Here is a 24,109-nt window from a genome sequence, read left to right as displayed (position 1 = left end):
GAAGAAGAAGTTTCATGGATTTTTTTTTGGTCAGGAGGAAATCGCCGGACTTTTTTTTAGTTTCATGGATAGGGTAACTGTTCTATAATATGTTCCCTATTGTTTAAATGTTTGCCTTAATGGCCCTTTTTTCCTACCTAAGCTGATAGTCTAGATTCTAGAGAGACCATATCAGCGTAACCTTAACTAGTAGGTGAGCTCATGGGGCTCAAACCTGACAGTGCTGCTAGCACGAATCGAAAAGACGTGTTTAGGGCGACATCGACTGTTTACCATTCGTTCCGCAGGATCGGGTATGTCAAGTAACTAGAACAATCACGATAAATAGAAAAACGATTTTAGATTTTACCAGATTTTACCAGCCAGATGTTGGAAGAAGTCAAAGTGTGGAGACACTCTGAGCAGGTATACTCAGCGCAACATCATTGGAAAAAAGATATATGTTGAAGGATCGGTTCTGGTTTGGTCAGCTATTTATTATTAGGGTCCATCCATACGGAGCTCCGCGTCATTGTGAATGAGTCACTAACAAGGGCACGATGTGGAACTGAGCTTTTAGAAGAAATCCTATTGCCATTTCTAATAGGCAGATTTGTTTTTATGCATTTATAATACACGGCCCGACATTGTCGCCGTTGTTGTCGAATTAGGAAAGGCCAAAACTTGACGACAGGACGCGTCATTTCATTATTTTTTGTACGAATTTTAACAACTCGTATGACACCATGCGCACCAGGATTAGTTCAGTAACTCGCGCTAGGTCCCACTGTAAAATCTTCGAAAGATTGAAATCAAAGCTATGCTATGGAGCACAAGCGCGCTCGCCCGACCTAAGCCCCATATAGCATGGATAGGATATGCATGGAAAACAACTTAATTAACAACAACATCTAATTTGAGTGATCTTAAAAACTCATTATAGTTTTTTTTTTCCAGTTTCACCAGGACAGGTGGGCGAGCAAGGCTCAGCCAGGAGGGGTGGGATTTGCTAACAGCTACCCGAACGCTTCCAAACGAGACCTAACAACTCAAGGGCAGCTGCTTCGCGAATGAATCTACTACCGGATCGGAATCGCGACCCGCTGAGAAGATCCGGCGAGAAACTCAGCGGGCTGATGCATGGGTTAGGTTGCACGTCGACCTCCTTGTCGAGTTCGACGAGTACGGTTACCGGGGTCCCTAAGCCTGCTCCTAGTGTTAGAGCTGAAGGCGTCTAATGCAAAAGTTATTGTATCTGATTGATCCGTAAGGACGTGTCTAGGGCGTCGGCAGTGACTGGCTCCTGCATGATCAGGATTCGGGGAGTAGTCAGCGGCGGCAACGATAAGGCGATTATCATGACGGGCATTATAGTACAAATGGAACTGATCTTGCAAGATTTGGTGGAAGACAAAAATGTTTATTTCCTATAAAATCTGCATTTTTTTTATTTGTCTATATTTGCCATTTGATAATTTTATAGCAATTTTAAATCAATCCAATGAAGTAAAGTACAAAATAATAAAAATCATATTATACATACTTAATTGTCGTAAATATCCATTATAGTATTTAGTGTTAAAAAGTTTTTTATGTTTTCTTTTAAGTTTTGCAGTTTTATGTGTATTCATTTTGTAAAAATATTTAGATTTAAATTTTTCTTCCAAATGTTGTTAAGAAAATTATCACTATTTTTAATTACATATAGGCGAAATCAAACAGTTTAGTGCCTTTTTCTTTTGTAGTATCTATTGAAGATCTTTAGTATTGTCACAAAAAAATTGTCAAACACTTTTTTCCACCTGTACCAATAAAATTAATTTAAATCTTGAGATTTTAATGATTATTTTTCAACCACTGGGTAAACACTAGTTAGTACATTTTAATGACATTTAGCCTTTACATACAGCTATTTTACTACTAATATCAGATGTTTAAAAGCCTAATTACTTATGTAATAAATAAAACAGAGAAATTGGAAGTTGCAGTAATGTTTTTACTTTTTATGAGATTTAAAATTTGGTTGTTGTTAAATTTATCATTAAATTGTGCATAGGTTACATTTTTTTATAATAATATATACACAGAAGGTTCTTATGATAAAACATTTTTAAACGGCACGGAAACATTTTAATGGTAATTTATTTAATTACATTTTTTTAATTATTTTAATTACACATTCTATTCATATATTCTATACATTTTCCATCACTTAGTCTACATTTATTTTTTAATTTCAAAATCGTATAATAAAAGTGTTTTTTGTTAAGGTCAATTTTAAGTTTTTTTTTTGGACTTACCAAAACATTGTGATGAGTCTTGTGGCCCCTGTGCACCCATTGCACATTAGGGGGTGGTACAGTAAGGAGCTCCCCACACGGTATTGTTACGTTTATGGTTCCCTTGTCTGCAAAGACTTCACGTATGTTCACATCTTCAGCCCCGAGGAAAGAAAAAACTTGAACAAAAGGTTTTCAGTTTTATTTTTTATTTATTACACATAAGAAAACAAAAATTTAAAAGGTCATCTAATTATATATACAGAGACGAATTTTATACGTTCATGACTGTTCTTCCAGAAAACCACTGGTAGGGAAAATTGGTCTAGCATTTTAAGAGTAGGATATATTTACGTACAAAATTTTATTCCGAATTTATTATATTTAGAACTTAAATTATTCTGCGCTATATTATTTTTATGTTTCAAACAAGTTTTTTTTTATACTACGGTTAAAATATTTTATTTACCTTCTATTTCAAGGCAGAACACAGTGAACAATAATCGTCCGAAAAACATTATAATTCTACATTTAGTACCGCGTATCTTTTTTTAAAAAGCACTGATTTTATACTATAATAGATTCGTTATCTTTCCACTTTGATTACATCACATAATAATTTATCTGAAATACGAGAGGTGAATTATTTAAAAAATAATGATTTAACTAACGTCCAAACCAAATTGATACAAATCATAGACTAAAAATGTTGTCACAGTCACAAAGTGACGAGTGACGTTTATTTGGACATATTGAGTTGACGTAAAGCAAATGCTGCCAATAAAAAATCATTTTAGATTAACAAAAAAACTATTAGAGTTACTAAATAACTCTAGAATTATAACCACCATCTACCCCACAAGTTTTACAAATTCCGGCACCGTCTTAACCTAAGGCATTGTAAGTGACCTCTATATTCTCTACACTGAGTCAGCTTAGTGGGGTACAAGAAACCTTTCGCTTAGACAATACATAAGCCATAGGAATTTCTAATAATTAACAAGAAAATATGTTCAGTTCATGTTTCTCTCCTTCTAGATAAAGTCATTAAAATACTGCGTTCAAATTTTTATTAATTAATTTGGCAAAACAATCGTCTAGACTAACTTTAAAAGCGTTTAAGACGAAGGTTCGAGAACTGTTTCTCAGATAGTTAGCAAAGTCATATAATTGATAATATTTGTTTATATATGTTTTTATATGTATATATTTATGTATATGTATTTATTTAAGTACGAGTATTTGTATCTATAAATATTATGTATGTTATATATACACATATGTTTGAGTAATATCACCTTCACACTACACCTACCAAGCTTCATCTCTGCACTCCCCTAAGGTAGACTGTTAGAAAATGCCTATGGCATTAAGTCCGCCTTTATACTTTCTAGTATAAAAAGTTATAAATAAATAAATAAATAATATAATCTTTGATTTGCTGCCTGCCCAAAAATTCACCTACAAACTACAAAGCTATGAACGCCAGACCTCTTTTGTTTTAACAACCGATCATTGAGTTGAGCTGAGATCATGCTATGATTTAATATAGTTTTATTTACTCTCTGGTACTAAAATAAAATAAATGTAGTTGAAATAGTTTGGATCCCTTCACATACAGGAATTCTTGGGAATGAAACTGTGGATCAAATGGCTAAAGAAGCAACACATAGTGGTGATTGTGAGTACTACGCGAATGTAAGTCGTGATCTTATTCATAATATTAAACTTAATCTCGTATCAGACTGGCAAAAGCAATGGGAAACCTACAAATATCAATATTCTAAAATAAATCCTAGTGTCTTTATCAAACCTTGGTTTTATAAGTTCAAAAAATTCAACAAGCAAATAACTAGTGTACTTATCAGGCTTCGATTGGGTCACTTTTGCTCACCACAATTTTTATTTAAGCTAAAAATTAAACCTTCTCCTATGTGTAGTTGCGGTAAATCTATCGGTACTTTAGATCATATCTTTCTGGAATGCGCTCTTAATGTTGAATGCCCACCACTATATTGTTTACTAACTAACACTAACATCCCGTTCCCAGTTAATATGAACTATCTCTTAACATTCCCTAATTCTTAAAGTTGTAAATGCATTAGCTTATTTTATTTCCCGCAATAACATTAAACTGTAAAAATATTTACAAATTTTTCTCCAGTTCTCATTCATCTCATCTGCTACAATCTATATCTATCTATATCACTGATATTCTATCTACCTGACATTGGCAGAGTCATTCGTAAAAGAAGAGACTCGAGCCATGAAAAAAAAAAAAAAAAAAAAAAAAAAAGTGTGTGTGTCCGCTCCGACGCACGACTGGAGTTTACTGGATATAAAAAATTAAACGAAACAATACGAGAAATAGTTCTATATTACGACAACACGATACACTACAGATTATTAACAAATTAACGAGACACAAAACAAACGACTAACAAATATATGAAAATACAATAATGAGAGAAACGCGCGATCAGTACGAGGCTTTGTGGCGGACTGCCGGCGCAGCAGCCCGGCGTCACCTGCGATAACGCATTTCGTGTGACATGCGCAATCAGGCGCATAACGCATTTCGTGTGACATGCTAGTACGATTTTGGTCCCCATAATTTTCATACCCCGGGCCTATATATGTAAATCGATTCTAAAGGAGTAAACTCCAAAAATGTAATGAATGAAAACAAACCCTTGCACGAAACAATTCGTTTTGGATTCAATCCATCCCGCGGTGTTAATTTCTTTTTTGAAATGAAAATAATTGAAGAAAATTTTTGTAGAACAGTTATTAAATTCTTTCAGTTTATAATAACTATTAAGGTCACAATCTTGTTTTTTAAAAGATATGAAAATAACGTTCTTAAGATATAATCTCTATAGTTGCAATCTTCAACCTCGATTGTCTCTATTTCAACCACTATTTCAACAAAGTTCAAATTTTGATTTTCGTCACATTGCCTTGTTGACAAATGTTTGACTGTTATTTATATTGTCATTTTATTCTTTGCTGACAATTACCAAACAAATCTGTCAAAACAAATTGACTATGGTTTGACAATTCAAAAAGCATAGACAAAAAATATAGATTTTCTTGGATATGGCCGCTGTTTCGGCAATACAACATCTGTAATGTTTTGTAAATTTCATTTTTAAAATGAATAAAGTTTATTTTATTAATGCATAGTGTTTAGTGTATTCGGTTCAGTACTGTGATATTTGTAATGGATGCAGATAGCGAGATAGAAAAAAAGAAAATTGATGCAGTCCAAACTATAGAGACAATTCAGTCAATGATCGACGTTTCAGCGGAAAGACTTGAGGGTTTACGGACACAATGTTCCACAAGCGCCGAACTGACGCAGCAGGAGATCCGGACCCTGGAGGTAGGGGCCATAAATATGTATTTAAACAGCAACAGTGTGTTAAAGAGCGGTGTCCTTGAGTTTGCCAGTCGCAAGGCCTTCTGTTTCAAGGACTGCGTTACTCTCAAGGACTGAGGTGAATAGGTCAATACCGTATTACGGAATCAGAGCTCTACCTGATTTACTATAGAACTCAAACAACAGGGAAAAATATATTTTAAACATTCTTACTTACTTTGCTATCTATTGTATAATTTCCACAAAATTGTATTAGTTGCGTACGAGCGCCAATAAAATAAGCGCAAGTTAAGAATGATATGATGATATCATCTGCTCTTAAAAAGTGTTGTGTTGTTAAATCAATAGAATTTATATTGGCCCACTGACTGTCACTGATAAGATTTCATGATCACATATGTGTGATTGTGGATGTGTTACATATAGTAAAACACACACACACACACTCTAATGTTAAAGTCAGAAGTCAGTAATATGAAATTATTCTTAACTCTACTAAAGTATTCTAAACTTTCGGCTTATATCAATCTTATAATGCTTTAAGGTATATTTTGAAGCTTAGTTAATTTATAATAAATAGGCAACTAAATCGCCCAAATTAACAGTTTGTAGAAGCACCAATACTTGCAAATACAGCATTTGCAAATCATATATACAAATTAGTTGCTTTAGAAAGTTTAAGCTTTGTGAACCTTCTGTCTTAAATGTTGGCGGAAGCCACTAAGTCATAGAACCATCATCTTGCCTATTTCTGCTGTAAGAAGTCATGCATTTCAGTTTGAAGGGTGATCTCAAGGTGGGTGGCAGCATTCACTTCTGATGTCCATGGTCTTCACTAACTATTTTTTATTAAATAGAAAGTGAACTCATTCCCCCATGCTAGCAATAAATAAAAAAATGTAATTCAATTATAAATACAAAAGTTTCTTATATTAAACTGATTGGCATAAATATGCTTAGAAAGTCATTCATGTTTATTTGATTCAATGTTTGTGTGCATTTGTGTTTGTGCGCATTTAGTTTACAGACTCAATTCAATTTTTTATTTTAAATTTTTGGTATGTTGGTAGTGGTATGTTACTGGTGGTAGGGCCTCTTGTGAGTTTGCATGGGTAGGTACCACCACCCTGCCTATTTCTGCCGTGAAGCAGTAATGTGTTTCGGTTTGAAGGGTGGGGTAGTCGTTGTAACTATACTGAGACCTTAGAACTCATATCTCAAGGTGGGTGGCGCATTTACGTTGTCTATGGGCTCCAGTAACCACTTAATACCAGGTGGGCTGTGAGCTCGTCCAACCATCTAAGCTATAAAAAAAAAAATGTTGATTAAATTGAACATTATGATGCTATTCTATCAAGTATATGACTCTTAAGACAATGTAATTCAAGCTGAGATCCTTTAATTTACACAACCTTAATTTCTGTTTTATCAAAAATTGTTGAGAACATACATCTTTTCAAGACCGTAATTGTATTTATACGACAATTAAATATTTAGGTTATTATTTTTAATCGTATTCGGTTTTGTTTTCAGGGTAAACTAGTGAAGCACTTCTCACAGCAGCTAGTGATCAAAGCAAATTTGGATGATCAGTTGCGATTAAAGTTCTCTAATGTACCGAATCTGGCGAAATGGCTCAGGGTGGTTGGGCTTTCGCCTGAATCTATTGAGGTAAGTCAAAAACTCTAGTAATAAGTACTTGCTTTCATGACCAGTATCCTGCAGATCAAGTTGAGGTGGTGGGTTTGAGACTTAGCAGTGCTGCACTGCTTTGCTAATTTTTGTGGATACCAGTGAACCATTAAAAAAAAACGAGTAAATATAGCCTGTTACCAAATCTGCTACTCCTGCTTCTTGCAGACAGGTAGGTGAGCTCACAGGCTCGACCTGAGAGAATTTGCTAATACAAGTCCTAGCAAGAGCAATGCTTCGCAAAATCAACAGCCCGGTCTGAATCACAACTCATTGATAAAATCCGGGGAGAAACTCAGTAGATCGTGTCTATGATTAATATATCAACTGATTTAGTTGATGAGCGATTAGTGACTGCAGAGTATATTTTGTCTGTTTGATTTGGAATGTGTACAAGATTGACTCCAGTGATCTTTAGGCATCACACTCAAATCTAACAATATTTCAGGTGGTCTTATCAAGGGTATCAACATTGGAGAGCCTACGAGAACGGTCAGACGCCGAAATGCGGTTGATACTGGCGGAGGCGCGCGAAGAGGAGGTGCTCCGATTGTGTCGAGCCATGCAACGATTAAGAACTTATATGGGTAAACATTGATAGTTAAAATATTTTATTTCAACAATTTTATGTGATGTCTTAATTAATTTATCACTGAATTTGCTATAATCGCTAAATTTCTTTAATAATAACTGCTTTTACAGTTGATTCTCGCTTTTATTATTTTTGTATGAATTCGCCTTAATCCCAGATTAAATTATGTAGCCAATTTAATTTCAATTAGTACAATATTTAAATCACAACGAAAAACAACTGCGTCATGCGTCGTCACGAACATTAGTGTTTGAAACGTCAAAAACAATAAATAGGAGATTAAAACCATAAAACAATTTTTAATTACATTCAAGACTTGTGCGAGACTCGATGACAATACTTCATGTTAACTCTTATGTTAATATCAATTAATTGAGTCAGTCAATTATTTATTAGTTCAGTCCAGGACGAGTCAATCTGCTGTTGTTTCGGTGCATGTTGACACAGATGGCTTCTGCATTGGCTACAAGTGAACGTTGTTCGTGTTTGTTGTAGAGTCGTTGAGTCGCGGCGACGCCAACACGGAGCTCCAGCTGTTCTGGGACTCGTGGGAGCGGCACGTGCGCGCCTCGCCCCGCCCGCACCGCCCGCGCCACGAGACCCACACTGCGCACATCAAGAAAGGTACCTTACTGGTAGGGGCGCGTCACGGAGGCAGCGGCTTGGCTCGGCTCCTGGCATTGCTGACGTCCATGAGCGACGGTGACCACTTACCATCAGGTGGGCCGTATCCTCTTCTGCCTACAAAGGCAATAAAAAATTATCATGGCCGGACCATCCAGCCAGAGCTGGATTTACCTTAAGTGCCGTCCTGGGGCATTGTGAACTACACGTATATATATTTTTTTATGATTGTAGGAATACTCAGTTGGGCGAACAAAGGCTCAGCCAGGAGGGGATTTGCTAACAGCTGCCCGAGTCCCTCTACCTATTACCTATATCTTGTATTAGTTAAGTAAAAGTCCAGAGCATAATTAATGAAGAAAAAATACGTAACATATCGCTTATAGTTGGTAAAAGTGTTATGGTATTTAAAATCAAATTACCTACCCTACATGGTTTAGTTTTGGATTTTCAAATTGAATTATTAGATCATCACAATTTAAATGTTGAAGAAAATCTGCTTTCCAAACTTAAGATTGTTAAACTATTTGGCTCATTTTCGCTCATTGAAGTACGTAAGCAATCATTACCCTTTTTGACTATGAAAATGATAGGAGACTATTTCGCTGTCCTAGGCATTAGTCACCTAGTGTCCCATTGATGGCTGGGTCTAATAACGACTTGACGAGATTGGACAAAACAACATGTCAATGCTATTTGCTATTTTATCCGCTTCTCGATCGAATTGGCTCATGGTGAGCGATACGCGGGCCTGTGCAGTGTGGTGGTATGTGGTACCCACCAAATAAAAGCGTAAAATTTTTTTTTTTTTTGATTTGGTGTTGTTTTTTGTTTTTTTTTTGTTTATGTATTCATAGTTTGGTTCGGTCTATACTAACGCTTAGCCCACTGAGTTTCTCGCCGGATCTTCTCAGTGGGTCGCGTTTCCGATACGGTGGTAGATTCTGCGAAGCACGGCTCTTGCTAGGGTTCGTGTTAGCAACGTCGTCAGGTTTGAGCCCCGTTAGCTCACCTACTAGTTAAGGTTACGCTGATATAGCCTCTCAAGGCTCTCAGCTTAGGTAGGAAAAAAAAACCAACGCTTATAGTCGTAACTCCTTATTAAAAAGTATAATCGAATTTATCGTGCCTATAAAATCGTATGTAAATAAACGGGAATCGTACGCAAATCGTATGCGTTTGACGTCACTGTGGCACGCGCGGATAGCTCCGGTGGGTTTCCGTTCACTCATTTCTAATTCACAGCGACCCGATGACGTCACTGTAATCATATTCAAGGACCGTATTGTCCAACTGTAACAACGGTCAAAGCACCCATCAACAGCTTTCCGAATTTAGTCTCAATTCAGTCGGTCTTTGGTCTCAGATTTGATTGGTCACATGTACACGAACTAAATGTTCTATAATGATGTCTTTATGATATTCTTGTAGTGGGAAATGGAATGCCCCAGGTAGGTACGGGTATATCGGCAACAATGACAGAGACGGTATATTAGCTGGTTCATGATTTTACGTACAAATGCATCTATAAACCTTGTGAAACAACAGAGAGTCACAAAATCAACTTTTTATCTCAGGAAAATGCACCCATTTTCATTCTTTCTGAATTAAATAAATAAAGAAATAATATAATAAATATAATTATATTTAAATATAAAATAATTGTTTCTTTTGATGGTGTACATTTGTACAATAAAAATACTCTCTCTTTCTCTAAACTAGCAGACCCGGCAGATGTTTGTTCTGTCCTAAATATGAAAATTTCGAACGTTTTAATACAAATTAATAATAAGCGTTTTTTTACGGCCCGCCATATTGTGAATCTAAACTATTCTCAAATTACTGGAGCACACAAAAAAAATATCATAAAAATCGGTCCAACCGTTTAGAAGCTCGTATTTCTTTCTTCCTATTCGCTGGTAACCTAAGGGGCTATTAAATCCTCGCGCGGACGGTTAAGTGAGCTCACGGGCTCGACCTGAGAAAACTGGCTAACACTAGCAAGAGCACTGCTTCGCGGAATCTACCACCGGATCGCTGTCGTGATCCACTGAGAAGATCCGGCTAGAAACTCAGTGGCTTGTGTCTATAGTTTGCTCTTCGAAATCATCGTCCTAATCGTTGAATTCGTATCCATCGATCTATGTACAAAAAGGCACATTCACTTAGAGCAGCGATCGGGGAATTTTTATTATTATTACCCCAAAATATTTTTGTATAATTTGATATTACCCCATGGCAAAGAACAAAAAAAAACGAAATCGCTTCTTTTTACTATCTTTCATATTATAGCCCCCATGATCATTTTGAAAAGAAAACAATAACTAAAAATTTAACGATTCTAAAGAAGTTTCACTTCAATATATACTTTTTACTCACAAAAGTTTCATTTTGACCCCCCCGAAATTTCATTTTACCCAATTTGGGGTAATTTACTCCGGTTCCCCGACCGCTGACTTAGAGTGTAGGAAGTTATTTTGTCCATTAAAATTTTGACAGGACGCAATACTCATTTATTTACACATATCGTTAAGTTGTGTAGCGGAATCGATGCAGTGACGTCTTTCATATAAATGTCTAGACAGACTGAAATGTAAAACTTGTTTGACGTAGGTGGTGGATCATATTTCCGTTCACGTTTGTAGTCGAGCTCGGTAAAATGACGTCATAGCCATAGCCAACTAGATAGAACACCAAATTTGAAATTTTTTCGCTACCTTTTCTCTGGTAGTCTACGGGACTATTTCAGCTACGCACTGTGTTTGGACAATTCTGCAGTCGAACTCGGTGAAATGATGTCATAGTCATATTAGCTATAGCCAACTAGATAGAACACCATGTTTGAATATTTTTTTCCCTACCCATTATCTTGTAGTCTAAGGGGCTATTTCGGATACGCACTGTGTTTGGACACCTATGTAATCGAACTCGGTGAAATGACGTCATAGCCATATTAGCCATAGCCAATTACATAGAAAACCATAATATGGAAAAAAATATCTCTACCTATTTATTCCCTTGTAGCCTAAAGAGATATTCCGGCTACGCAGTCTGTTTGGAATTGTTAATGGCGTAGGTTCGTGTAACAGATTGAGAACATTGAGCATTTATGAACATAGTTCTCGCTAATGTTTGTTGGCAAACCAGTTGAGGACCACCCGGGTCTTAAAGGTGAATGCCGCTAAACCACCTTAGAGTAAAGTGGTGCTATCCAACCCTTTGGCCGAGAAAGGTTATAGCTTCGTCGAAAAATAGGGTAGGCGTTAGTAAAAAGTCCTTTTGAAGTGATGTATTAATATATTTAATAACATTTTTGTCATAACATTAACATTTATGTCTTTGTATCCACCTCGTAAGCATCCATAGACCTATATAGTAGGGACACGACATATTGTTCTATACGTACAATTGCTTATATAAATAGCACCCATTTTGAAGGCACATACATAAACATATATCTATCTCTTTCTTACTCAGCACTTTAACTCGCAGGAAAACAATATAACAGTATTTCAGTGCGTACATAAAATGAAACATGAATATACGTAAATATCTCCGTCTCCGTCTAATGAGGCCGAAAATCCGCCATGTTTTGCGCGCCAAATGTCATTGTCACGTCAGTTCGGCCGTCTGTTTTGGGTTGTACATTATTTATTGACTATGATATCGATTTAATATGATTGATTATATAAAATTTCATAATTTATCATGCTTAAAACATACAAAAATAATAATTAAAACGTATTTTATAGGATCTCAAGAAAGTCGATGTCCTAAAACTATTATCTATATGTATTTAAATTCATTATGGAGCCCTCATCCGAAAAATCCATTTTTCGGTCGGAATCTATTGATCATGACACTAATCATAAATACCACTTTAAAATATGTCATCAAAACATATTTAGACATTCTGTTTAGATATTTCGGGAAAAAGGCTACCGACAAAATCTCTTCGGAACTATTTAAATAAAATAGTTTTATTCCGCAGTGAGTAAAACACAATTGTAAATTTGTTAAATATTTAATAATTAAGTGATTTTAGAGAGGAAATCACAAGGAATGACGTTTGTAATTAATGAATAAATGTTCTGTATGTGTTTTTTTTTCACGCGGTCCCTTGATAAGGTTAAAATTTTAATCACTCTCAAGCGAAAGTGATTCAAATGGTGCGGCGCACCTTCCTTGGGGTGCGCTGCGGTAGTATGTTACGGACTTTAGAGTCAGCAAAACAATTAAAATAGATTGTAATAGTCTAAGAAAAACACGTACTCAAAATACGATAACATTTAGCATGCTAGAAATGGGCTGATGTCTTTGAACTACGCCATATCTTTATGTTTTGCGACAAACGACAACTTTATAAAATCAGTGTAGCAACTTTTAAAAATCATCATATCGTTTACTTGGCAAATTCGAAGGACGAACTTGTCTTAGATTTCACCCATCTAAATCATATCATATTTGCACATAACAATATACCTACTTACTTCCCATTAAAGTATAAATTCTACAAATAAATAATACTCAACAATATTTAAAATAAAATGAGCCAAGAACGTTTATCGATAAAACCTGATAACATTGAAATCTTTTGTACAGCACTAAAGCCGCCATGTTTTGTGGCCAGATGACGTCACAGTGGCACGAAATTTTGGTTGACGTTTCATTTCCATAGGTTTCCTACTTCATTGTAAGCATCTCACTACTCTACCCGTGGGCTGGTGACTTACTAATATATGAAAACTCCATACTGCGTCAGTACACTTACATGACCGGTATTTCAACGTTTTTTTCTGAACAACGCCATATGTCAAATGGATCTTAATAGTTGGAGTTCCAGCCTAGAGATGCATGTATTCCACGCTAGGTCAGACTTTTGGCATTTTAAAGCCAAAGTCTGTCGTTTACCAATAAAGAATCATACCATTTTAGATCCTGTAAGAGTACTTGCACCAGTTGATATTTGGGGTGTCGAGAGTCCCTTGATGGGATTGAGTGGTCAAATTGACCTGCCAAAGTCGCGACGTCGGTCGTTATGGTACCATAAAGCCTCTTGCTTCCAGGTTGCAAGACGTCTAAAGCAAATAAATGAATAATTGTTCTCAAATATACCGGTTGGCCATACGCGTTGCCAGAGTTGATGGACTCTTTATTGTTTCCAGGTGGTAAATCTCCAACGACACCGGTGAGCAAACGGAAGCAGAACGCCAGCCTGCCGCCTCCCGACGCTCCCCTCATCAAGTCCCGGTCTCACGAGTCGCAGTTGTCCGTGAAGCCCGACGCTTCGGATCATAGGCACGTACCGTTCTGAAGACAATTGAATTCTCTAGTAAAAAAAAAACTTTTACTGTACTACATAGTATAAAACAAAGTCGCTTTCTCTGTCCCTATATCCCTATGTATGCTTAAATCTTGAAAACTACGCAACGGATTTTGATGCGGTTTTTTAATAGATAGAGTGATTGAAGAGGAAGGTTTATATGTATAATAATATCCATTAAATAGTGGAGAAATACGGTTATTTTTGTTACTGTTGTTTCCGAAGCGAAGCGAGGGTGGGTCGCTAGTAATAGTATATAACGTAAAAAGGACTATTATCATTGCACAGGTGAACGAGATTAAGGCACACCAGTGTGCTTAATGCGAATTTTTAAACACCGATAGCGTAAAAGTTAACTCAAGTTTGTATGGAGTTGGAACGTGTGCGTACGTTTGCCGCTAGGGGCGCTGTTCCAACTTTTACGCTATCGAGAACGTTAAAAAACTCGCACTGAGCACACCGGTGCTAAGTGGTGATTGAAGTCCGTAGACCGCGTAAAGTGTTATCCCGCCACTAGCCTTGGGACGTGTCAACTGTATTGTGTAAAGGCTGTTCTAACCTTCGAACCGAAATGCGTGATCCCTTCTCGGCATGATCGTGGTACCTACCCGTGCGAACTCATAATACGCCCTGCCACCAGGAAATGCATATTTTAGTCGCCTTTTACCACATCCACGGGAGGAAATGGGGGTGTTATTATACATTGACCTCCTCCAGTCAGTAAAATGATAATCGAATTAAATCATTGCCTACTATTCTAGTACTACCGTTCAAACGTTTTGTTAACGTATATACGAGTATATAAAGCTTTTAAGCGCGGTACATTTCTTGCTATACACCAGGTATCTACATTCAATAAATATATTTATTGAGATATCCAAAATGCTTAAAAGTGCATGTGGAGCATGCCTATAATTCAGTGCTTTTGGTAGAAGCGAAATTATAAATTGTGTTTTGTGATCTATGACCGACCTGGGTTCGTGGGTCCTTCCACTGTATATTATAAATTTGTTAGTCAATATGTCCCAGTTCGTTTTTGGCATTATTATAAGTTGAAGATTTACGGTTATCTGTTTTAAAAATATTTGTCTTCGTGAAGTCATAACGGATTCATAATCCCTTTAGGCCTACATAGGAAGAGTAACCGTTCATAATAACTATATTATACCATAAATCATAGTCCAATAAACTGAAAGACTTTTTAAAATGATTGCTTTATATTGACAGTGACAACAGCCAGTCGTCAGCGGTAGGAGGGGGCAGTCCCCCCGCGTCCCCGCACGAGCCCGAAAACACGCCGCTGCATCGGCCGCTGCACCAGTACAATAACCATGTCAGTATACTGTGATGTGTATAGTATCTATAATATCGAGGGGCAAAAGTTGTTGTTTCCGAAAGAACAAATGCGCCCCCGCAACACATACGCTTCAATTTTTAATCATCAGTTTGATCTAATTGTTGGATCAAACAAAAATACGAAAATTTATATTTCTTCAAGCCATTTGATTTTTCATTAAACTTGATCAAAATGTTCCATAAACATTCATCCCAATTGGATCAAACTGTTTGAACCAGATAATTTGATTAAAAAAAAATTTTATTGCTTAGATGGGCGGACGAGCTCACAGCCCACCTGGTGTTAAGTGGTTACCAGAGCCCATAAACATCTACAACGTAAATGCGCCACCCACCTTGTGATATAAGTTCTAAGGTCTCAGTATAGTTACAATGGCTGCTCCACCCTTCAAACCGAAACGCATTACTGCTTCACGGCAGAAATAGACAGGGTGGTACCGACCCGTGCGGACCCACAAGAGGCCCTACCACCAGTAATAGATAGTAATTCAAGCCATTTGATTACTCACTCCTCCGTGCGTCGTATTCCTCAGTTTTGAGGGTCGTGACCTTTACTGAGCACTTTTGTTAGGACTATGTTCCTCCATTCACTCCTGTCCTCCGCGCAGTGGATAGCGACATTGATGATGGATTCCAAAGTAGTCTTAATCTGATCGGACCAGCGCATGGGACTACACCCCCTAGGCCTCTTTCCTTCCATTTTGCCGATAATGAGAAGTCTTTCGAGATTGTCACCCCTTTTCCTCGCAACGTGACCGAAAAACTCTAAAATCCTACGTAGGTAAATGGTGGAGAGTCTTAAGATTACTCACTAAATTTGATCAAAATGTTTGAAACGGCCAATTTGATCAAATTATTTGAACGTATAAAGCGGCCATAAAGAAGTATTCACTTTGAACGTTTTAATCTCCATCGGTGATGTTAGACGACGCGGCGCTGCGAGCGGTGTCCGGTCCCGAGCCGGGCGGGCGGCGAGGAGGCGGAGCGGGCGCGGGCGCGGGCGGGCGGGCCGCAGCCGGCGCCGCGCACGCCGACCGTGAGCCGCTGCATGGCGCACGACATCGCGCACCGCTTCACCAAGACCTTCAACATGATCGCCACGTGCGACTACTGCGACAAGCAGATGCTCTTCGGCTCCGGCCTCAAGTGCAAGGAGTGCAAGTTCAAGTGTCACAGGTGACCGCTTACACGATACTGTACCCGTCTAACTGGCGACGCACCGTTTTGATATTCAAAAGATATCCTTGTGAACAGAATCCAAATAAGACTTGGAAGTGGCTTAATACAACATTATTGTTTTTTTTTTGATAAATGTCAGTAATGTTATTGAAGAATTTGTTAATTTTTTCTTGTATGATTATAATAATTTAAGCCTTAAAGCGCATATCTTAAAGCTTAAAATATGCGCCCGATTTAAAAGAGACGGAAATTTAAATTTAATATTTTAATTTTATAAAGTGATGGAATACATGTTTGTAAGTCGATAAAAAGTTTAAATTTTTTTAAACTTTTATAATAGTTCTAAAGGTTCAGTTCAGTTCAGGCTCAGTTCAGTTCTAAAGATACGAAATGACAAGCATAATTTAAAAGTACTTGTGTGAAAGAGTGGGCGCATGATGTTGTCTCTTTCGCACTCTCATACCGCAACGTCAGCGACGTCATCAAAATATACTTGAATTCTGTTTGAAGTTAGCGTGTTTACGTTTACGTAAGTTTGCCGCTAGGGGCGCTGTTCCAACTGCATACAAATTAAAGTTAAATTTTACGTTATCGAGAACGTTAAAAAACTCGCACTACGCACACAGAACTTGTTTTGGATTTAAAAAACACAAATAGGATTGCATTTTTAGCGTGTATGTAAAATATAGTTGAATTGTTGTTTGATGAAGGCTCTTGTACGATATTAGTCTGAAGTCAAATAAATAAATAAGTAATTAAAATTTTGATCTCGCGTTTCATGATGCGTAGTTGCAACTACATTGTCTATGGGATTCAGAAACTTAATTCTAGATAGGCTTGTTTATATTAGTGGCAGTTAAAATTACAGTTAATTGTTAATTTAAATGTCAATCTGTATAGACTGTAAAAAAAGAAAATTTAATTCCAGTTTTATTATTGCTGTTTTGTCAACAGGGATTGTGAAAGTAAGGTGCCTCCTTCGTGCGGCCTGCCCCCAGAGTTCGTTGTGGCGTTCAAAGAGAAATTCCACAAAGACGGTCAGTCTTGTTGTATTTAGAAAACTATATATTGTAATTATTTATAATTTAATCTTTTCAGAGAGGAATTTGTAAAGTTTATTCTTTGCATTGCAATTTGTTTATTTTATATTGAAAACAATTAAATAAGTACAAAAATTAACAATGATACAAAAAATTAACTATTTAATAATAAAATAAAAACTTCATATATTATTATGTCATGTAGCTTAGAATTAAATATATAAATAATAATTTGCAAAACGTACACATACATGTGTGCCATTGTCCCGGAAGAAGTTAAATAGCAATCGTTTAAATGTCAACAACAAAAAGAAGACGTTTTTGTCGACGGTACTTTTTACTACGGCGTGGCGCTACTGGCCCAAAAGTCAAATGTTCGTTTAGCACTCAGTACCGGATAAACAATCCTACTGACTATGCTTAATGAATCAAATGACTAGGAATTTTCATTCGTTTCGCGGGCGTGTACTCCGTTTTCGTTGGTAACGTTCACGAGTAGCCCGCAGAAGATCTCACGGCCCATCCGGAGTTAAGTGGTTCCTGGAGTAAACGGACATCACAAGCGAACACCTCTAGATATGTAGTCTCTCTGGACACGTAGTCGAAGTTTTTTATTTTTTTTATTGCTTAGATGGGTGGACGAGCTCACAGCCCACCTGATGTTAAGTGGTTACTGGAGCCCATGGACATCTACGACGTAAATGCGCCACCCACCTTGAGATATAAGTTCTAAGATCTCAGTATAGTTACAACGGCTGCCCCACCCTTCAAACCGAAACGCATTACTGCTTCACGGCAGATATAGGAGATATCTTATTATAATTAGATAACTAAGTGAGTGCGCTATAATAGAACTGATATAATTATCAGCTGGGATCTGTAATCGGTCGTTCGTTGTTTAACAAGTACTTAGTCCTTTTATTTTTCTTACTAGTCGTAGCTCATCTAAGCAATAAAAAAAAACACGGGACTCTAATCTGTAGACGTTGCTAAAACTAGTCCTAGCAAGAGCAGTGCTTCACAGAATCTACCACCGGATCAGAAACGCGACCCACTGAGACGATCCGGCGAGAAATTCAGTGGGCTGTGAAACTGAATGATGCCTTGAATGATCTGATTGTGTCCGCAGGGGGGTACAGCTACACGCGCGGCGCGGGGCTGCTGGCCTCGCTCACCGGGCGCCCGCGACGCCGCCACCGCGCGCCGCCCGCGCTGCACCACGCGGTCAGTACACCACCACCACCAGCCCATCCAACATTCCCCCTACTATACGTACTCTACACGTTTAAATGAGGCCATCATTGCAAAATTACCCTAAGCTTAACATAGTTGGAGATAATGAGGTTTGAATTTACTTTTACACTGCTTCGTACGCAATAACAATACCCACAAAAATAATGCTTACAAGGCCATCTATTATCTGTGGACGAAACTAGGGATAGGCCGGTTTTGAATCAAAATTTATTATATTTGAAATAAATTGCAATATACAAAAGCACGAATATTAAAAATTATGAGCTAGGCCACTTTTGTGCTGACGACCTCAAATATACACATATTGGATATCCCGAGAAAGAGCTAATAAAACTATTTCTGAGGTCTTATTGTGATTTGTTGGTTGATTGAACCTCCGATTCTCTGCCCAGAAGGCAAGTCACTCGCATGTAGTGCCAAAAATTTGGAAGAAACGTTTTTTTTGTCGCATTGTTAGAATAATTTCCTTTATATTGCTATAAATGCACTAAGCAACAAAATACTCTGATATAACTCGAACTAAAATGTATTGTCCTCCAATTTGGGACGATTATCCAAATAATAATTCTAGAAAATCATTTTTTGTTTCCGTGTCATAACTTTGTCATTATATGTGTATTAATTATTTATGGCTGTGGACGCAGGCCGGCAGCGGCGCGGACTCGTCGTCCAACAACTCGTCGTGCAACAGCTCCACGCCCTCCTCCCCCGCGCTGCAGCCCGCCGCCACCCCGCAGCCTGCCCCCCTGCCCGCCCCGCACCCGCCGCACAAGTTCCACTTCCCAGGTACGGGAGGCTATATTGTAAGGCATAGTGCCCGTAGTTTATCGGTTTCAATTTTTTTGCATATATTGGTGGATGAGCTCACAGCTCACCTGATGTTAAGTGGTTATCGAAGCCTATAGACATCTACAACGTAAATGCCGCCACCTACCTTGACATACGAGTGCTAAGGTCTTAGTATGCCCCGACATTCAAAACGAATCTCCTTCACGGCAGAAATAGGCTGAGTGGTGGTACCCACCCGTGCGGACTCACAAGAGATCCTACCACCAGTAATTACGCAAATTATAATTTTGCGGGTTTGATTTTTATTACACGATGTTATTCCTTCACCGTGGAAGTCAATCGTAAACATTTGTTAAGTACGTATTTCATTAGAAAAATTGGTACCCGCCTGCGAGACTCGAACACCGGTGCATCGCTAGATACAAATGCACCGGACGTCTCATCCTTTAAGCCATGACGACTTCAAGATTCCATTGAGATCAGTCTCGTGTCCGAGACTGGTGGTTTCCGAGCGCTGGACAACACCAGAAAGTACCCCAGTTCGTTTGTGTGTCGGTTTATGTGTCACACACCACTTATGCCTCATTAATTTCGTACCAGAAGTAAAAACCCCCGCGTCGAGTCCGAACCACCCGACGATCGCGCAGTCGCCTGCCAAGTCGATAGCGGAGCACAAGGAGGAACACACGAATAGTAATAAAAACGGTACGTACGTTTGTAGCGACAGACACCCCCCCAACCCCCCTCCAAGCAAAATTAGCTACGGGAAGGATGTCGTGTGCCGTCACGTAAGGAAATATCATGCGCGATCGGCGACGTATCCTCAATGTTTTGTTGTATATAATTAATAAATCACTATACGTGTTGCAGTGGAAGATTCAAGGAACAAAAAAAATTGTAGCAAATGCCTAGTTTTTTGGATGTGAACTACGAAACTGTTTAGCGTCAGCGGTTTTCGCGTAACCTTGAGAACAACCCACCATTTTTTTTAGAATTTTTTCTTGAACACATAATTTTCTTATTTTTTTTTGCCAATAGTCTAGTGAATGACACTCTCTGAAAATAAGGAACCTCGTTGTTGCGAAAGGCCCGCCGGACGCACATGTACCGTTTCCCCTGCCTTCATGCTAGGAATAAAACATTACTAGTGATCGAAATCTGATTAATTCACATTAAAAATCTATAAAATACATATTAACAATTTTCATAGCTCTGTTATACTCACGCGTGAGGATCGATAAATTATCCTCTTTAAATAAGCTTGCTTGAATACGTAGTTACAGTTATTGAATTTGTGACGTGTTGTTGTCCAGAGGTCACCCGCGAGCTGTCCCTGACCGGGTCCGGCTCGACGGACAGCGGGGTCCGCGCGGACTCGCTCGACAAGCACTCGAACGCGCGCTGGCCGCGACAGAACAGCGTGAGTACCGCTCGTACAGTCCGCCCCCACACACGGGGGCCGCGCGGCCGCCAGCGCACTACTGGGGGTGTGATGGTCAGTGTGACTGTGAGACCTTAGCGATGCTCGTCGGGTACGGTGGTCGATGGAGGATAGAGAAAAACGACTTTTTATCTCATTAACTGTACAAGCCTTCAGTGAATCAACGGGCGTTGCCATAAATACAAATTTGCACATATTCATGCATATATATTAACTAGCAGACCCGGCCACACGTTGCTGTGGCTAAGGTTTTTGTTTCTAAATAACACGCGGCCAGCTATGCTACCAAAAATTGACAAAGTAAGAACAATTGGATTTCACTGTATTGCGTTTACTACGAAATAAATTTCACTTATACTTTAGCCTCAGCAACACGTGGTGTTTATGCCATTAAATTGTAGCTTATGTGAAACGTTGGTATTTTTAACACAGCGCCATCTATGAGATATTAATGTCAGACATTATTACGATTGTGTGTAAAAACTGATTTAAGGCGCCATCTGTTTTAGAATTATGAAACTTACAATTAATAACAAAAATTAACATAAGAAATCATTTTATTGTTAATTAATAAATATTGCGACCATTAATCTAAATAAAATCATCCTATCTTTCAAGTTGCATCAAACTGCACACGGTGTGCAAATTTAATTTAAAATCTATTAAGCAGCTTAGGAGTCCATCGCGGACAAACAACGTGACACGTGATTTACATATATTAAGATTTGTATATACGGATTGTTTTGAGAAATTGTAAAGATGCGTCATCTACTGGTATTATAGTAACTCCCGCCACTGGAGCAGAATTCATCTTCAATACCAGAAACCGGTACATACCCTTGAGGTCTGTAATGGACTCCAAGTTGTTTCATCCTGAGAAGAAGCCTCAGCTGATGATAAGAAACAACCCATGTGTACTTTTCATTTTAACAAGTACATGTTTTGTGAGCGCGTAATTAAATCTAAGCTTATTCACTTACATGACATGAGACCGCGGGGTCGTTGACCCCGTGTGAACTCTGATGATAAATTGCGATACATTACGTGTTATAAGCATAATAGTATGCATGTGTTTATTTTGCAGGAAAATGAAGTAAACTGAAAAGTTTAAAACAGACAAACAAATAATTGAAAGTATGAAGATAAAAGTATTTCATTTAGTGAAATTAAAAAAGTACAAAAATTTCATAAAAGACACACATCTGCAATAGAGCTTATAAATTATGTATACGTTAATTATAAATGCGTTTTTAGAAACAAGAAGTGATATCTTGTTAAAAAATAACATTGCCCTCCAGAGGGGGTTCTTCAGGATCAATCTTTAACAGTGAGGTTTATTCACACTTAAGATTCTATGATCTAAATACAATTCTATGATATTTAAAGTGAAACCTTCAGGATCCGTACAAACGGTACGGACTTAAAAAGCACGCTGAATCCAACCGACAGACGTTTCAGTTTGAAGGGTGGGGCAGCGTTTGTACTATAAAAACTGAGACCTTAGAACTCCTATCTCAAAGTAGGTGGCGGCATTTACGTTGTAGATGTCTATGGGCTCTGGTAACCACTTAACACCGGGTGGGCCGTGAGAATGTCGACCCACCTAAGCAATAAAAAAAAAAAAAAATTGAGAGCCATGTAACTTTTCCGTATTGCTTTTTGTGGGCAGCGGCAACTTACCTTCACATAACAAAATCAAAAAACGTTTATTAAAATAGTGACTAGTGAGGGGTCTTACTCAATTTACCGGGCGAGTAATAGGCGTGTAGCTTACGGGGCTCAAACCGGGTGTGTTGCTAACACTGGTCCTAGCAAGAGCAGTGCTTCGCAGAATCTACCACCGTATCGGAAATGCGATCCACTGAGAAGATCCGACGAGAAACTCAGTGGGATGGGTTTATGGGTTAATTTACTCGTCGAGCCCTTCATCGCAAGCGACGGGTTCGGCGAGGACGGTGACCGGTGCTTGAGGTACCTAAAAGCACCGTTAATGGATCAGGAGGATCCGTAATGACGTGTTTTGCATGACGTCGACTGTTTTCCATTCGGTCCGCAGGATCTGGTATGTAAGTACCAGCGGCCACGACAAGAGGGTTTTCATGTCGTGCCGCCTTCTCAAAGTGGCGCAATGATGCCGACTGTAAATACTTACTGACAGAGTCAAGCTCATCATGGAGATCCACATTTCTTAGGAACCATGGTGCCCCGACGGCTATCCTGCAAAAGCGGGATTGAATGACTTGGGATATAATTAGCACAGTTACTATTCAATAAAGATGTAGACGTCGAGTGTCAAGGATAATGGCGGCATTCATTGCGTTTTCCAGGTGAGCCTTGAGGTCGTTCCCTTGGCTTACAGACCCTGCTCAACGTATTCGTCGAACTCGGCAAAAAGTTCGACGTACAACCTAACTCATGCATCAGCCCGTTGAGTTTCTCTCAGGATCTTCCCAGCGGGTCGCGATTCCAATCCGGTAGTAGATTCATTCGCGAAGCAGCTGCTTTTGAGTTGTTAGGTCTCCTTCGGAAGCGCTCGGGCAGCTGTTAGGTAATCCCACCCCTCCTGGCTGAACCTCCGCTCGCCCCTATCCTGGAAACTGTAGAGGTCTCCGGGCCACCAATAATCCTTCAATAATAAAAAAGGTCATTCACCCGACCAAGCGGATTGTCGGAGTAGCCGCAAAGCATATAACAATAGTGTAGTCGCAGAGCTCCCCGCTCAGTACTAATTAGTCATGTCATTGATAGTGTCCTTAGATAAGGGCACAACTTGTTACTGATTTATTCTCGCTGGGCAAAGCGACCGCTCATATTCTTACATCTCTATATATAAAAATGAATTGCTGTTCGTTAGTCTCGCTAAAACTCGAGAACGGCTGGACCGATTTGGTTAATTTTGGTCTTGAATTATTATTAGTGGGAATCCAGGAAAGCTTTAAAAGGTGAGAAAATATAAAAAAGCTCGGAATTATATAAAAACAAACAATTTTGTTTTTCCTTTGATGTGTCGCCTTGATGGGTCTTTTATTTGTCGATTGAGGTACTACGAAGTCTGCCGGATCAGCTAGTTACTAATAAATTTAATATGTCAGCGCAACATCACTATTTAAACTAAAAATAGTTAAATTTAACTGGTTCCTTGATGTTACGCATGTAAACAAGTGTTTAAGACGGTATTC

At 38.4% G+C, this 24,109-nt stretch overlaps 2 protein-coding genes across 4 annotated transcripts in view; one reads left to right on the top strand and one right to left on the bottom strand.

Moving 5' to 3' along the window:
• Positions 1 to 5,217, bottom strand: part of LOC101743581 (cell adhesion molecule DSCAML1) — a 70,297-nt gene extending 65,080 nt beyond the window's left edge. The window contains exons 1-3 of one of the 2 annotated variants that reach the window (XM_038012302.2): positions 4,950 to 5,217; positions 2,728 to 2,882; positions 2,280 to 2,437 (exon numbers count right to left, since the gene is read on the bottom strand). In XM_038012302.2, coding sequence (XP_037868230.1) covers positions 2,280 to 2,437; positions 2,728 to 2,776 — 207 coding nt within the window. In that variant the 5' untranslated portion in view covers positions 2,777 to 2,882; positions 4,950 to 5,217. Of the gene's footprint in view, positions 1 to 2,279; positions 2,438 to 2,727; positions 2,979 to 4,949 lie in introns of those variants that run through there. The other variant, XM_038012301.2, reaches the window with a different exon arrangement.
• Positions 5,218 to 5,342: 125 nt separating this feature from the next.
• The window catches only part of LOC101737901 (kinase suppressor of Ras 2), a 28,890-nt gene continuing 10,123 nt past the window's right edge, over positions 5,343 to 24,109 (top strand). The window contains exons 1-12 of one of the 2 annotated variants that reach the window (XM_021346280.3): positions 5,343 to 5,643; positions 7,174 to 7,311; positions 7,781 to 7,919; positions 8,420 to 8,548; positions 13,714 to 13,846; positions 15,099 to 15,204; positions 16,153 to 16,403; positions 17,361 to 17,443; positions 18,576 to 18,670; positions 19,345 to 19,486; positions 20,093 to 20,194; positions 20,803 to 20,909. In XM_021346280.3, the coding sequence (XP_021201955.2) occupies positions 5,482 to 5,643; positions 7,174 to 7,311; positions 7,781 to 7,919; positions 8,420 to 8,548; positions 13,714 to 13,846; positions 15,099 to 15,204; positions 16,153 to 16,403; positions 17,361 to 17,443; positions 18,576 to 18,670; positions 19,345 to 19,486; positions 20,093 to 20,194; positions 20,803 to 20,909 (1,587 nt within the window). In that variant the 5' untranslated portion in view covers positions 5,343 to 5,481. Of the gene's footprint in view, positions 5,644 to 7,173; positions 7,312 to 7,780; positions 7,920 to 8,419; positions 8,549 to 13,713; positions 13,847 to 15,098; positions 15,205 to 16,152; positions 16,404 to 17,360; positions 17,444 to 18,575; positions 18,671 to 19,344; positions 19,487 to 20,089; positions 20,195 to 20,802; positions 20,910 to 24,109 lie in introns of both variants that reach the window. The other variant, XM_012697969.4, reaches the window with a different exon arrangement.

Source organism: Bombyx mori, chromosome 8, assembly GCF_030269925.1.
Source record: "Bombyx mori chromosome 8, ASM3026992v2".
Lineage (NCBI taxonomy): Eukaryota > Metazoa > Arthropoda > Insecta > Lepidoptera > Bombycidae > Bombyx > Bombyx mori.
This window is presented reverse-complemented; position numbering and strand designations above follow the sequence as displayed.